The sequence below is a fragment of the Tiliqua scincoides genome, chromosome 12 (assembly GCF_035046505.1).
Source record: "Tiliqua scincoides isolate rTilSci1 chromosome 12, rTilSci1.hap2, whole genome shotgun sequence".
Classification (NCBI taxonomy): Eukaryota; Metazoa; Chordata; class Lepidosauria; order Squamata; family Scincidae; genus Tiliqua; species Tiliqua scincoides.
In genome coordinates, this window is record NC_089832.1 from 93,831 (window position 1) to 109,571 (window position 15,741).

General features: G+C 51.1%; 1 protein-coding gene across 2 annotated transcripts in view; it reads right to left on the bottom strand.

The window, feature by feature from the left end:
* Positions 1-3,442: 3,442 nt before the first annotated feature.
* Positions 3,443-15,741, bottom strand: part of LOC136663243 (gamma-aminobutyric acid receptor subunit beta-4) — a 65,435-nt gene continuing 53,136 nt past the window's right edge. Inside the window, exons 5-9 of one of the 2 annotated variants that reach the window (XM_066640233.1) lie at positions 13,697-13,779; positions 12,494-12,631; positions 7,661-7,813; positions 4,468-4,712; positions 3,443-3,820 (exon numbers count right to left, since the gene is read on the bottom strand). In XM_066640233.1, the coding sequence (XP_066496330.1) occupies positions 3,443-3,820; positions 4,468-4,712; positions 7,661-7,813; positions 12,494-12,631; positions 13,697-13,779 (997 nt within the window). Of the gene's footprint in view, positions 3,821-4,440; positions 4,713-7,660; positions 7,814-12,493; positions 12,632-13,696; positions 13,780-15,741 lie in introns of both variants that reach the window. The other variant, XM_066640232.1, reaches the window with a different exon arrangement.

Genomic DNA, 15,741 nt, shown 5'->3' on the forward strand with positions numbered 1-15,741 from the left:
GGGACCAAGGGACTTCATTACATCTCTGATGAACTAATGCAAATCTCAGATATCTAATGTGCCCCACCCTCGTCTCTCCGAGTGTCCCGGCCTTTAACCCATGTGGCTCAGCTTTTGGGTAGTGAACCTTGCTGGTCGTCGTTGTCAACAACAGAGAAACTGTTGAGCCTGGGCCATTGCCCCATCTTGTTGCCAGACATGCACATCCCTGAGATAGCCATGTTAGCTCAGATGCCAGATGTCTGTGAAGACCAACCGACAGTCCCATTCACTTCATGCACTGTGGACTTCTCCTGTCCAATGATAAGCAGATTTATGGGTGCAGCATTGACTCCCAAAGCACAGCACATCCTTCACCTTCAGCTGCATTTTGTCATCTTTTGCACTGTCTGATTTCACATGTATTTCACTTCTGTTTCTCTCCCCAGAAGGAGCGAAGCATGGAGAAAGAGGGGCTGGTAGAATGATGAGAGTTTCCAGTTCATTAAAGTCCCTGAGAGGCGGCATGATTTTGTGCTAGCAGCAGAAAATGAAGCCTGCATGTTGGCCGAACAGCTGCCCTGAGATTTCAGACATGTCCCCGTCCCCCCGTCCTCCTCACCTCTGCTTCTGGCAAAAAGGCATTTGAGAATTGATAAATTCTACACTGGGTTGCAGACTAGTCTAGAACATTGTGGGGGGGGGCACTCTCCCCCCCCCCGCCTGCTCCAAGTCTCTCAGAGGCAAACAGGTGAGCCTAGCAGTGCTGCCAAGCAATTCTATACCCAGCCCTGCAGGCACTCCTCACCAGCTTCACTTGCACACGACTGCTCTCTGGTACCTGGCCGCGGCCTCAGTGTCACCCAAGTAACACATGAGAACTTCACAAAGTCCAAGCAACACATGGATTCAGAAGGCTTAGACAAGGCGGCAAGCATATCTGGAAGCACTGCCTCTAAGATGGTGAGCATGGCCAGGGAGAAAGTGGAACAGCTCCTCCCACTATGTAAGAGGGGGAAATGAATAGAGCATTGAGGCACAGAGATGACAGGTGAAGCTCTTGCTGGCAAGACAAAGCAATGCCCTGGAGGCTTGGTCCTCTCTTGAACTGTCAGGAAGATGGTCCAGTGAGTCCTTGAGTGAAGTCATGAACAACGGATACAGAACTGGTTTGGCACAAGTGGCAGCTTCAACAATGGACAGAGACCTGACCATGTATTCAAAAGGTGAGAAGCAGTGGGTCACTACTGTGAAGGTTGCTCTGCATCTGTCTCCAGCCCCTCATCACAGTGCGCAGGCTTGCACTGCAACGTATGTTGTGTGAACACAACTAGGTCATCCTCTCCAGTACAGGAAAAGCTGGAGCCAGTGCTTCTGGGCGCGCACTGCTGGAGGAAGCAGCTGGTGTGTGCAAGCACTTCCAAATTCACAAAGACCGTCACAACTGGAGCTGACCAGGAGCAGAATGACGGGCTGCGAATGGAAAGCTGCCTGCAGGTGTCTGGTCTCGAGAGAGAGGAAAGCAGACCTCCTGCACTGCGGGGGGGGGGAGCGGGGGGGCATGTGCAGCTAGTGGGAGATCTCTCAACAGCAGGGGAGAAAACCATTTCACACTAAATGTGATTATGCAGTTTGTTTCTGGCATATCATAAACCCTTCATGATGCTGCTCACAGCATTTGCATCTGTCACCTGATGAGGCAGAAGATCCACTGACTTTGGAGAGACGTTCAGTTCTTGGCTTGTTGTACCAAGGATGGGTGGGGGCAGGGGAAAGCAAAGGAAAACGGTGAAGACTGAAAAAGACAATGCAAGTATGGAAGGAGCATAGCAGAGAACAACCGTCATTCCTTCCTATTGAATGCTTTTGGGCTGCCCCTTATCTGAGTTTGCTTTTTACATCATATTTGATGCATGCAAAGAGGGGACATTTTTAGGCCCGGGGTCCTAAACCCCTTCATGAAATTCCTAATGAAACTTGAAAACGTGGCAACTAATGTTCGAGACCAGGTGAAGACAAAGCTTTGTGTCACTGCTTCAGTCCCAGCGCTGAGCTGGGAGGCTTCCCACATGCCTGTGATACTTTGGGTCTTCTGTGATCATCCCAGGGAACAAGAGTCATCATTTTGGCAATGCCTGTTGAGTCAGCACACTAGTCTAGTTCAAGGTGGGAATCCAATGTCTGCTCGAAAGACCACAGTTCTTCCTTTGCTGCAGAAGCTTGATGAGGGATCACGTACCAGCTTCTCTGGCACTAAAAACCCTCTTTAGCTTTCCACACAGTGAAGGGAAAGCCAGAGCAAGCTCCCCATTCCAAAGCTAACTCTGAGGCTCTTTTGCCACCACTGCAGACAATCTCCATGACATGTCTCCCTAGGTCCCTCCCCCCATGTTAGGGACACTGTTGAGAAAAGGGCAGGCATCACCTGTGTAATTTTCACAAAGGCTGCTGAAATTAGCTGCTTGCACCTGCCTCCTGAGACTAAGGTGTACCCCTAAATTCCTGGAACTGACAACACACACACAGGACTCTCCACACTAATGCTTCTCAGGTATATGACACCATAATCCTCCTTCTGCAAAATATATTTCAAACCCCTCTCCCCGAGCACATCTGCATGATCTCTCTCTCTGTCTGTCACTCACTCACACTCACACTCACACTCACTCACACACACACACACACACACACACACACACACACACATGGGGCAAAAAAAGCAGCTCCCAAATTCCTGATGTCTGGGAAAAGGCAGCTTGTAGTCTGGTCTTGGAATTGGATCTGCGCTTTTCCCCCAGTTGTTCTCCCTCCCTTCAGTAACTGTTTCTGCCCAAATATTTGCAAAACGACGATTCCCTTGTTTGTAGAAAGATCCTTATGAAACAGAGCTAAGATCTGGGATGCTCAAACAATGTGAGAATGTAGTTCCTTCTATCAAAGGAATAAATGAGGGAGCAAAAAAGAAAGGGGAGGAAGAAATCAGGCAAGGAATGACGCCAAGCACAGCCGATGAGAGAGTTGTGAGTGAATGGTGCTGATGGCTGTGCAGGTGGCAATCCATTTGGAGATTAACTTGTTCAGTGCCCCCCTTTACTCAATCAACTTCAATAATGTGTGCAGTTTTAAAGGGGGCAAGTGGGGGGGTTCCAAGTTCATCCAGCAAGAAACTGAAAAAAACCAGAATGAAGAAGAGACTGAAGAAGCAGAGGACGACCCTGCTTTGCCTCGACAGCCAGACCCTCCCCCTCCACAAACCCGTTTCCCTGCTGCACACATTCTGAATGTACTTAATGTGCTGACCAGAGAAGCAACATTTAGGAGAAACTTAAACCAAAGCCGGGAGTGGGGTGAGAACTGAGTATTTTGTCAAAACGAGGAGAAAAACCCAAAGACTGCAGCACTCCTGTGTGGTGGTTGTTGTCGTTTGAGCGTCTTTCCCTATGTTGTCTGGAACCTGCAGGCATCAATTTACATAGTACAACCAGTAAACCAGGTTGAAGAATCCAAAGGTGATGGGGAAAATGATCCTCGACCACTTGTCAATGGTGCTGACATCTGCCAGGTCCGGGATTTTGAGCTTCAGCTTCGAAGACCGCCGACGGAGCCGGCAGTTGGCACGATTGCGGGCACCAGCGTGGTGGGCCAGTGGAACGTGGCGGTCTAAGGTGGGGTGATGTCCAAAGCCATCTCGGGAAGCCAGCTGTTTGCGGAACTGAATTCCAGATCCTTCAAAGGACATGACAGAGTTTCGGGAGTCCCCCACTGTGCTCATCCTGTCCGTAGCCAGTAACTCGTTGTTCATTTCCAGGGTGCTGAGAAGGATGTTCCCATATGGATCCACCTAGAAGAGACAAGAGACATTGCGCAGACTGAGAATTCCAACTGCCTTTTAAGTGGCACCTGAGCAACTGCTGCATCTGGTTGCTCTGCTCCAGCAGTTCTGCTCGTGAGTCTGCAGCAGGACCGTGAGGGAGCAAATCCACACCGTTCCACCTGCTGAGGTTCACAGACAGAAGGTGGGATACCTGCTACTGCTGACCACCTCCCAGAACAAGAAGGGTTCTGTCATCTCAGACTGAGTCCACCAAACACCTGAACAGGAGCCACTGGCACACTAATGGTGAGGCTGACCTGAGGCGAGGCCACTCAGGCAAATGCTGCAGAACAGAAAGGATTCCAGTTCACCTGAGGAAGAGGGGCTCTGATCCCGGCTCAGCCACAGAGGCTCTCTGCAGCCTGGGCACAGCCCTGCCTCTCGGGTTCTCCTGCAAAATGAGTGCTTGGGACTTCCTTGGCTGAGAAGTTCCTTTGGAACTGGGCAGGGTTGCTGCTGTGCTCTTCTGTGGCACAGCCCTCTCCCCCTTCCACTGCAGACCACAGCCTCCCAAAAGGGCTTTTAAAGAAACTCCAACTCCACCCTTGGCCACGGTTAGGGTCAGGGTCAGAGCAAGGAACTGGCACTTTGCCACCGTTCTGCAACAGGCTCACCCTCTTCTCCTCATATCGGTGCCTCTCGTTGTTTGCCTTGTTGATGCGTTCACTCTGCTTCTTCTGCTGCCGGGGGCCTCGCCCAAAGAAAATGTAGTTGACAAAGGCATACTCCAGCAGTGCCAGAAACACAAACACAAAGCAGCCCATGAGATAGACATCAATGGCTTTGACGTACGGGATCTTGGGAAGGGTCTCCCGCAGGTGGGTGTTGATGGTGGTCATTGTGAGCACTGTGGTCACCCCTGCAAAGAACAGACAGAACAAGTGTGCTACGCTGCGTGACGGGCCAAGGGTCAGGCCAAGCAAGAGCAATGGGAGACCTCCAGGAGAGAGCATTTGGCCAATGTGAATACATGGAGGATCTGCGGATGTACCAAGTGCTGAGGAATGGAGAGGAATTGTGCACACCAGAGCTGAGCATAAATTCAAATAGCTGAATTGTCAAAATTATATACATAACATTCCAAATGTAAAATTTAAATTTCTGGCATCAATTTCTTACTGTTCATCTGTTATCAAAATATTAAGAGAAAAATGAATATCTCTTAAAAAAAATAACCCCCATTTCACTTTGATTTTAAAAAATTCTGGCTGTATAATCCTGCCTCAGCCCCTGGAATGTTTAGTTTGTAGTCCACTAAGACATCAAGATCCTATCACTCTCTCCTAGTAGTGTATCAAGCGGAGGCGGGGCAGATGGTGGTTCGTCCCAGGTGATGTGCCCTGGGAGAAACCGATGGGTGCGCCACCCAAGCTGTGGCCTGTGCCGCATTTGGTGATGAATGGGCACTCCTGCCCCCAGGCTCCGAATGGCCAGAAATGGCTGCCCTGGAAGCAATCTGACGGTGTGTGTGAGTGATGAGGCAATGATGTCATTGTGTCACCAATGAAACAAGTTGAGATGCAAGTCAGCGCAACTCCACAAAAGTCCACCGAAGAAAAAAACTCAGGCCATCTATTTGTCCAATCGTCTGTTCCGAGATCACCAAGAGAGCATCCTCCCTCATGTCCTGCCTGCCCCTAGCTCCTCCCCCCAGCTCGTGCAGACACACACACACACCCCGAGGCTTCTGAGAGGAATTTTATCAGGGGGTGCAAGGTTTCTTATGGGCCCCTTTCCAAAGGGGGAGAGGAAAAACAGAGCAGGGAGAGGGGGATGACAGCTGGAAAAGTCTCTGGAGGCCAGGTCTACCAGGCTTCCTGTTGCAGAGCCCAGGTTTACTCACCTGTGCAGCAGTTAGTATAGAAAACTAAACACACTTGTAAGTCTCTCTAAAATCTTTTACGTATAGAAAAATCATTGCAGAAAAGTGGCATCATTGTATTTAAGCTCACACTAGAATGGACAGTGTCCTGTGTGCACCAACACATACTTCTGCAGCAGCTGCAGTCCCACAGCTGTGTCCCTGAGCTCCTATCCACTCCTTCATGGCAAGCAGATCCACAGGCCAGCTTCCTCCCAGATTTGACAGTGTGTTAAGGAGTCATGTATGCATTCCTCAGTCTGGCACATAAGGCTGGTGGTGGCAGCAGCAGACACTGTGCCCAATCCTCACCAGCTTTCCTGCACCGGTGCAGCTGCAATGTGGCCTTGGGGTAAGGGAACAAATGTTTCCATACCCTGAAGAAGCCTCTGTGACTGCCCCTCCACCACAGGATGCAGCACATGCCCCACTGGCACAGCTGCACCGGCACTGGAAAATTGGATAAGATTTGGCCCACCGTGTGCCCGCAGTAGTGCCCCCAGCATCCTGTGTGGGTAGGAAGTCTGGGTGAGATCACAATATGTAAGAACCCAGGACATTCTTGGGCTCCTGAGCATGCTTTTTCACCCTGGGCCTGGGGACAAATTACCCCCTTTATCCCCCTCCCATGGGCCCTGACACACACACATGCACTCTCTCTCTCTCTCAATCTCACACACACACACAACTTAAGCCTTCCTCCTCCCCTCCAATCCCCACCTCCTGGAACAAACCTCCCCCCCACCACCATGTCTGCTGCTGCCTTGATCTGAATGCCGGCTTCCGGATCAGCCATGAGGTCTTTTGGCACAACACAGGAGTGAAAAAGTAAGCTCTGCTTGTGCGCCTTTTAGAGAGGCAAACCTCTTGACCTCCAGCATCCAAACGGAATCCCAACTCTTTTGGTAACACGTCTGCCAAACAGCGGCCAGTGGGCAGCCTGAGGAAGGCACATGGCCCATATCGCAGATTTTTTTTAAACTGTTCCCCACGTAGCCTGCCAAATTCTCCCCATGGTATTCATGGGGCCCTGGTTAGTCTATATGCCCCACTTCAGTGCCCACTAAGATAAGGGGGGAGCCCATGAGCCCCACTTGCTAGCCACAGAGGCCCATCTCTGCTGCAGAGGTGGGCAGTGTGAGTTCCAGCTCATCTCCCAGAGTCCTTGCATGGGCACTCAGGGAGACACCTTTTTCGTTAAACCTCAGTTCCCAGCATGCAGAGTGGACACAATATCAGCATTCTCCATTGCAGAATCTGTTTTAACATCAGAAAACATACAAGTGGAAACTGTTTTGAAAAGACTCTCTATTCCTACCTAAAGGACTTACTTGAAATACCGAATTCCAAAGAAACCTGGACCTGAACATGCAAATTAAGGAGTTTTATGTAAAACAAAGAGCTGAACTGAAAATGGCTGGACTTGCCCTGCCCTGAGCACACTGCTTCTCTGGGAAGCCTGTCACAGGCCACTTTGTCCTCTGCACTGCTGGTAACATCACCTGCACATGGGTGCAGCGATTGGTCTCCAAGGTACATTTGCCAGCACATCCACAGGAACCTGACCCGACTCTTCTGTGATATGCTTGATGTGGAATTGCTGACTTCAAACAGGAAATAACGGAGTCACTCCTTGAACACTGACTCGCTGTGGCAATGGTCTGCCTCCTGTTCAGGTCTGTTTGCTCTCTTGGTTTCTGGGAGTTGGCCTTGGCCTTGAACACTCTGCCCTACACCAGAAAAGGCTTCTAGGCCCAGTTCTAGCATCCAGGTCGCCCTTCAACTACTCAGAACAAGTGGCAGGTGGCAGTTTGGGCACTTGAATGAGACGGCTGGACGGCAACAATTTGCTGCCCCCCCCCCAAGTCCCCTTCTCCTTGATAACAAAGTGCAGAAAATGGCTGGCAAGTCCAGCTGGCAAGTCACTTTGCATAGACCAGACCTACCCAGTGCAACGCGGGCAGCAGAGGCATCATAATTGATCCAGAAGGAGACCCAGGAGAGGATAGTGATGAGGATGGAGGGCATGTAAGTCTGGAGGATGAAATAGCCAATATTTCTTTTTATCCGGAAGCTGAGGGAGAGTCGAAGGTAGGAGCCTGGCAATGAGACAAGAGAGCAGTTGGAGGGTTAGGAAAGGCCACTGGATCCTCTCTGGGAATCTCTTACCCTAGCTTTTGACTGGACAAGGTCAAATGGCTACTGTGTCCTTCAGAGAACTGGCCTTCTGCTATGGGGAACAGACTATGGGCGTGTGCTACATTTTTCAAACAGATGCATTTTTCACATCTTCCACTGACAGGCCAAGAAGCAACATAAATTAGGAAAGAGCAATCATTTCAAACTTTTTAACACAGCTAAACGTAAATTCCAAAGTGATAGGCATCAGACTGCCTGTATATTCAAGGTAAGGTGAAAAACCAGTGGGCTATGATGATGAGTATGCAAAGGTCTGTTCATAGTATCATCTGATCAAGACAGTTTGCCCCATCTATAGGACACTGGCTAGGGAAGCTGCCTTGTGAGCAACAGATGACATTTCATAGACAAGGGCTGAGCTAGAGCAATCCTGATTTCTTGCTCTGAACCAGATGCCTCCCCTGCTGACAAACATTTTGCTCCCCCCCCCCCAACATCTAAAATTTCTTCTTGGGCAGTTTAGACATTGGGCCTGTCTGTGTTGTGTCCGTGCTGTGAGTGCGACTGTCCCTTTCACTTCTTGGCTTTACCTGTTCCTAGAAAGAAGCCCATGTGCCCCGAGTACCTTGCAGGTGAGCTGGCTTCCTGTGTGGATGGAGAAACACATTTGCAAAGCCTGCACCGGCACTGCACCAGAGCAGAAAGAGGACAGGATTGCGCCTCAACTTTTGCTTTGGTGAATTAATCATTTTCTGAAGGGTCTTTCTCCATCTTCACCAGTAAGTCCTGAGAGATTCAAACAAGTCAGGCAGCACTGCCCAGTCAGGACCAATCCTATCCAGCTTTCCAGTGCTGATGCAGACACGCCAACGTGGCGATCACTATATTTTCACACAGTCATGTTGTTTTTGACTGGATTTTGTTTGTATCCACCTATCAAGCCCTTCCCAAGGACCTAGGACAGGCAGCTATCTTTTGTCTTCATGATGTTACGCTACAAATATTGCCGAAGTATATGTGCTGTTCCTAGTAAGGCTGACTTTGTTCATGGGCTGATGGTACTTGTGCTCATCCCAATGGTGTTCAAGTGCTTTTCCAGGTGTTTTGGGATGGCACCCAAGGCCCCTATGACTGTTGGGATACTCTTGCTTTCTTGTGCCACAGTCTTTCTATTTCTATTTGTAGGTCTTTATACTTGCTGGTTTTCTCCAGTTCTTTATTTTCTACTCTACCGTCACCGGGTACTGCAATGTCTACTATCCAGACTTTCTTACCCTTCTTGTCAATGACGGCTATGTCTGTGTGTTGTGTGGCAGATGTTTGTCGGTTTGTATTCTAAAATCCCAGAGCGTTTTGACTTCTTCGTTCTCTACCACGTTTTCAATTTTGTGGCTCCACTGCACTGTTTGTGTCTGGTGTGTTGCAGCATCCATCCAAATGTGAGTGTGTGTGTGATTTATAGTATTTTGCAGCATGTGTCCTGTGCATGGTGTGCCTTCTCACATGAATCTTTGCATCCTGCACGAGAAACACATAATCTCACAATTTACATGATCCAGAAGGCTTTGCTGTAGGAGTGACAGATGAAATTGCTGCTCCTGTTGGTTTCTGTTAGGGCCCAATCCTAGCCAACTTCCCAGCGCTGATACAGCTACAACGCATCACATTGTAAGGGAACATACATGAGGCCTCTGTGACTGTCTCACCTCCGCAGGATGCAGCGCACGTACTGTTGGCACAGCTGCACTGACACTGGAAAGTTGCATAGGACAGGATTGGGCTCTTAGACTCCATCTCTGAGGAGGTTCCACCAAACAGTTTCTTGATTGCTTGAGCAAAGAGACTGTAGTGAGGAAATGTCACCTGCTGCAGACATGTCCCAGCATTTTCAACTAAGGCACTGTTGCCAGCGTGGCTGAACACACAAGGATAACCAAGTGGCTTTATCACCATAGCCTTAGAGAGGAAAATAGGCAGAACTTCAGCAGGACAGTTCCACTTGTCACTGCAAAACTTTCTCCAGCAGATGGCGATGCAAGAAGGTCGTAACAGAGAGAGGGACTAGGAGTATAGGTCTGAGTGGCTTTGCTGGTGTGTTCAGCCAAGCTGACGCCTTGGCTTTTTGGCACCTGCCTGAACGGTTACCATAACAGGGGCAATTTGTGGAAGCATCCGGCAGACATTCATCAGATGCATCCCTAGCAAATGACTGGGGAAGCTTCAGTTCTTGAATTTCCTCCTCGATTCATCCCTTCTCAGCCTTTCAATACTCACTGAACATTGAAAGCACCTTAAATGTCATCCTAAAAAATCAAAGGCCTTTTAACATTTGAATATGATTTTGGGTACATGATGGGGGAGCATTAAAGGCTTTACTTAATTTTAAAAGAATATTCAGTACAATAAAATAATGCAGTAATATAAGAACAGAAGTACCTAAAACAGGATATAAAAAAGTCAGGATAATAAAAATACCATTAATTGCATCCCAGAAATATATAATATAAAGTCATTTGCACAGATAAATGCAAAATCATAACCGACAAATAAAAACAACTAAATGGAGCACAGATGTAAAAAGAATGCGGAGACCATTAAGGGCCCAGTTCTAAACTGGTCCAGTGCTGGTGCTGAGCCCTAGTGCCAGTGCCGGGTGCTGTGAACACGCCATAAAGCGAGTTTATGGCACCTGGTGAGCAAGGTCAGTCAAGCACCAGACCCAGCACTGGCAAGAGGAAGACACAGCCACCAGGGTAAGTGCAACTGCTGGGCAGTGGGGCAGCCTCTGGGGGGCGGGAGGGGGGTGGAAACGGGGGGGGGCAGAAGGAGGAACCTGGTGGGAGAGCGGTGGGACTGGCGGAGTTCTGCTCAACCATATCCTGAAGTCTGAGTCAGGCTGAAAAGTCTGACATGGAGTCTCTCACGTCTCTGCTGGCAAAATAGCCAGAGCAGACTTGAAAAGCCCCATTGCAGGGCTTTCCCCAGGGGAAGGGGAAGAAAGTTCCCCTCCCCAAGGAGACTCTGGTGGCTTCCAATTCCTGCTGGATACAGAGGTAGCTGTTTTGGCACTGCCGCTCCAGCAGGCACCCAGAAGCTCAGGACTGGTCTGTAAGCTTGCAGTAGGTGCTAGGTCTGTTTTTCTGCTTGGCAAGTAGCCAAGTCATCTGTGGTCACTCCTCTTAGCCCCAGGAAAGGACAACTGGCACTTAAGAAGCAGCATGGCCAGTCGGCAGAGGGACGATGGCCAAGAGGGAGCCACAGCCTCTGCCTGGACTAGAACGGAACTGCAGAACAGTCTCAGCAGAGCCAATACACACAGGCAGCGAGACAAAGGATCTCCCTCCCCAGAGCTGGGAACAGCGACGCTGCGGGGCTGAGAGCAAACCCCACCTGTTCTGAAATCAGGACTTCAGGTGGTGATCAGATCAAAGTATAAAATTTCTTGGTTTTTCAAAATGGAACAACTGGGAAAAGGAAGACGGAAAGCAGGAAAAAGATGTGAACTGAGGCAGCTCAAAGGCCTGAAAAAACATGAAAAACAGGCCACGTCTCTTTCGCAAGTGTTCTCTCTGAGCGCGCTCAGAAAGCCCGGCACGGAGACTCTTGATTGAATGCCGACCTTCAGGTTGATGTAGAATCGAGTAGCCCCACTGCAGGGTTACTCGCTTTACCTGGGGGAAGGAGATGAAAGATCCCTTCTCCCAAGGAGCCACCGGCAGCTACCAGGAGCCCACTGGATGCAGCAGCAGCCATTTTCAGTGCCGCTGCAGCCTGGTGTTTTGGGCAGCTCAGGACTGGGCTGGTAGTCAAGTAACAACTCCAAGTCTGAAGTTCTAAAAAGGGAGTAGACAAAAACTTTTATGTTAGAGTAAACCTGCTGTACATGTTTCCCTTTCTCCTCTAAACATGCTCCAATCCAGAATCTGTCACAAGCAAAGTGATTCTGGAGGAACAACAGGGGAGGAAGAGGATTTATTTTCCTCACCTTTTATTTCTGGAATAAGTCCTTCAGTGTCCCCTGTTCCAAGATTTCTCGATTGAGAGAGGGGGTCAGAGAGAGCAACTCACCACACAACCATCCAAGCAAACATTATGATCATCTCATCCTATTTGCTGTGGTGACCCAGAGGACCTGGCCAAGCATGGCCTTCTCACCGCAGCCAGCAGAGTCTTCCCATAAACTCTGGCAGGTCCTTTTGGAGCACGGTACTGAGCAACCAGGGGGTACAATTCAGGCAACACAGTCATCTACAGGGGCAACAGGGCTGCCAGTTTTCCCTGACATCTGCAAGTACACATTTGAGCAAGGTAGGGTTTCAGGAGAAAACCTCCATGCCATACAAGATGCACTGATGGCAGCACTGGGGCAGCGGGAAAGAGTGGGGCACTCCTCCTGCTAAGCATTTCTTATCCTCGGGAGGGGCAGAGGGAGGCTAGGGAAGGGCACTGGCCTGTACACATTTGAGCAACAAACCACACTGGCTCTCTGGTGCCCTCCGCGCATTTATGAAAAATGGTTTTCCCCAGGTGTCTGTTGAGAGTGGGTGCCAAAGCCTTCAGCAGCTCCATCCAGCTCTCAGAGCCTAAAGAAGCAACTACAGTTCCTTTGGCACCCAAATGCCTTAAGAGAGACCACCCACCTGTAGTGAAGTTCACTTCTCTGGTGACCAATCTTTGTTCAATGATGGTGAACTGGGGCAGCTCCAGCACTTCTATGCCGGTCACCGCTGAGTCATTTCCTTGCCAGAAGAAGACAATGTCATCGATCGTGTAGCCATCTGACCAAGAGAGGAAAGAGGAGCTCACTCAGATCTACGCCAAAGAGACTCAGCTGCAGGACCCATGTCGTCCCCCCAGGCAGGAAGCACCATCAGTGACTAGACGTGAACCCAGCCCACCTGTCTCACGCTTCTTGTCAGGAGCAGAACCAAGGGTGGAAGGGACTGATATTTGCAGAAGTTGGCACAAAGGAAGTGGGAGGGTGGAGGAGGCTCAGCCTGCACAGACATGCCTCAGCAAGTGGGGGGGATTGTTGGGGAGAAAAACTGCTCAAATGCCACTAGTTCATGTCCTAGGTGGGCGGGCACACACCATCATCTGAACACCCTTGGGGCTGGGCTCCCTGCAGTCTGGAAAGTCTACATGGAAGAACACGGGGGAGAGCCAAAGGCCTCGACTACCAGCTCAGTAAGATTAGAAGTGAAACAACATTTAACTCAGGCTCAGCTTCTGGAATTTTGAATTTGGCACCTGAGGCCAGAGCTGTAACCAACTGCACCGGCACCTGGGACAGGGATGTCACGTGACATCACGCCATCACTTCCCGGTTCTCCCAGGGGAGGGGCACTCGCATTCCTTCACTGTGGAGGATGGGAGCCTCCTCAGGAGAAGGAACAGGGAGCGCGAAGCCTCCACCAGGGCGAACCCAGAAGCGACTGCCTGATATGGCTTGCGGCGCAAGGCAGTCACTGCCAGGTTTCCCCAAAGGAGGGGCACTCGCTGCGGCTGCTTTGCACATCCCTGTGAAGGCTCCCAGGAAAAGGAATGAGGTGCGCAAAGTCTCCATAACTAGGGCAGCGCCTGGGGCAGTCATGAGCCCCTCTTGGCGGAGCACCTGGGCAAGGGCCCCAGGCTCAGTCCTAGTTGTGGCTCTGCCTGAGGCTGCAGCAGTCTCGTTTCCAAACTCTGACTTCACAATGATGCAAAGCTAGGACTGCTGCCACTTCACAGTGTTCCTCAGGCCACCTCTTGCAGGGAACGAGAGCAGGGCCCAGTGTGGGAGTTAATGGGAAGGCCCAGAGCCCAGCCTCAAAGGCCACAGCGGCCCTGCCTACGGTACGCACAGCTCTCAATTTCCAGGGTGCAGTTCTGCTGGTCCAGGGGGTATCTCCTCAAGTCCATCATGCATGCAGCTGTGGTCGTGATTCTGGAACAGAGCAGACAACAGAGAAAGGTAAGTCAGCAAGAGGGGCTGCTGTTGCTATGACAACTGGAGAAAGGCTGCGGGGAGGAAGGATCGTGTGCAGGGAGGGCGTGAGAGCAGCTCCTCTCCACATCCACTGCATGGCTCAATCACTGGTGACTCACCGCGTGTCTCGGCTGAAGGGAGGGTGGGAGGGCATGCACGAGAAGGAGGGGAGGGGAGGGGAGCATCACTGGGGAGGGGGCTGCGAGGAAGGAAGGACAAGGAAGCGAGGGCAACTCCAGCAGGGAGACAGTGCAGCCAGCTCCACTCCTCTGGCCTGACCAGGAGAGGCACTACAATTGTGTGGGCTGAGGAAAAATAGACATTTTCAAACCATCTGACTGAGAAACGCCATCGAGCGGAGAAGCTCGTCTTTCAAAGCGCGGCTTCCCAAAATTCCCCACAAAATTCCCGCAGGCAAAGGAGGGGTCCCACATGGGACCCACAAATCACTCCCCCTAAGCTGCACAAACAAGTTACGTAACCCCCAGTTCTCCAGCACAGAACGACGAGTTCACAGGAGCCAAAGTTGGCCAATGGCACCACTGAGCACATCCAGTGTGGGACCGGCACGCTGGCTCCAGTCCACAGCACCAGTCAGATCTGGGGCAGGGCCTGAGCGCCAGGCTGCTGCACAGAGGAGGGGACCAGGGCCAGTGGCGCTTCTCCCACTACGGGCACCACAACAAATGGCACTTTCCCCACACAGCTGCGGGAGTCTTTCCAGGTCTGGGGGCCACGTGCCAGCAGCAGCCATCCAGTGGCGCACACACGTCTGTCACTGGCCTCCCCACAGTCAGCTGGTCAGCCTTTCACAGTCGAGCACCGTGCTGTGCAGACAGAGGCTGGGAGCGCACTGCTGCCGACTCAAGCACCTGCTAGGGAAAAGGAGGCAGGGCATCTGGGCTTCTGCCCCCCTTTTCTGCAGACCAAGAGTGCCCATTTCTTGGCCGCGCCCATGTGAGCTGCCCTCTCTGGGACTGAAACACAGGGCACATTGGTTAGCGCCATGGATACCATTGCCAGGTGCCTGTCAGTCACTGCCCCTTCCTGCCTGCTGCTGCCTGGAATGCCAGCAATCAGAGGGCCAGGTCTTCCCCGCCCTGCCCCCTCCAGTCAGTATCTGAGACTTTTGCCCCAGCAGAGCCCTCAGGAAAGGCTACAACACAGCAGCAAGACAGTCACAAAGGCCCAGTGACACAAATGGGAGAACGGAACACCAAAAAGCCAGCCTCAAAAACCAATTCCCCAGCAGAACTTAAACGGCTGAAGACGTGCCCCATCTCTGGTCCGAGATCTTGCTGGAGCAGAGGGCTTCTCTGCTCTTGCGATGGAGCACAAATCTCCACTCTCTCTTTCAAAGCAAAAGACCCTCCGGTAATTGGAGGGAGGGTGTGGGCCAGGGGAGAGCAAGGGCTTTCTGTCACAAGGCCTACCCGCTTCTTTCAGTCAGGGAGGGGGCTCCTCACAGGCATCCTGAACTGGAGGCCTCCCCAGGGCCAAAGGAGACATGGGATGGAAGCAGCAGCCACTGATGGGCAGGACCTTTGAAGGGAGGGCTTCAACAGCAACAAGGATTGCAGGGAGTGGAGCTGAGCCCTCCACATCACCTGAGGTGCTTCCAGCATCAAAACTGGCCTGTGGGTGGTGGATGGAGGCCCAGCTCTGACCCAAATACTAGAAGGGGGACGGGGGAGAGAGAGTTCTACTCCCCGCATGTGTTCACACACTGTCTCATGGTGAAATGAGACAATGCTGCCCCCCATCTTATACATCACCATCATTGGTCCTTGGAGGTACAGAAGCCCAGCTTGGGTCTGCTTGTCTAAGGAAGGCTTTCTCTGCTCCTGCTGATCTCCAGTTAATTTCAGTCGCCCACGTGACACAAATAATACACTCAAGGCACGCTCTTTTCCACATGTG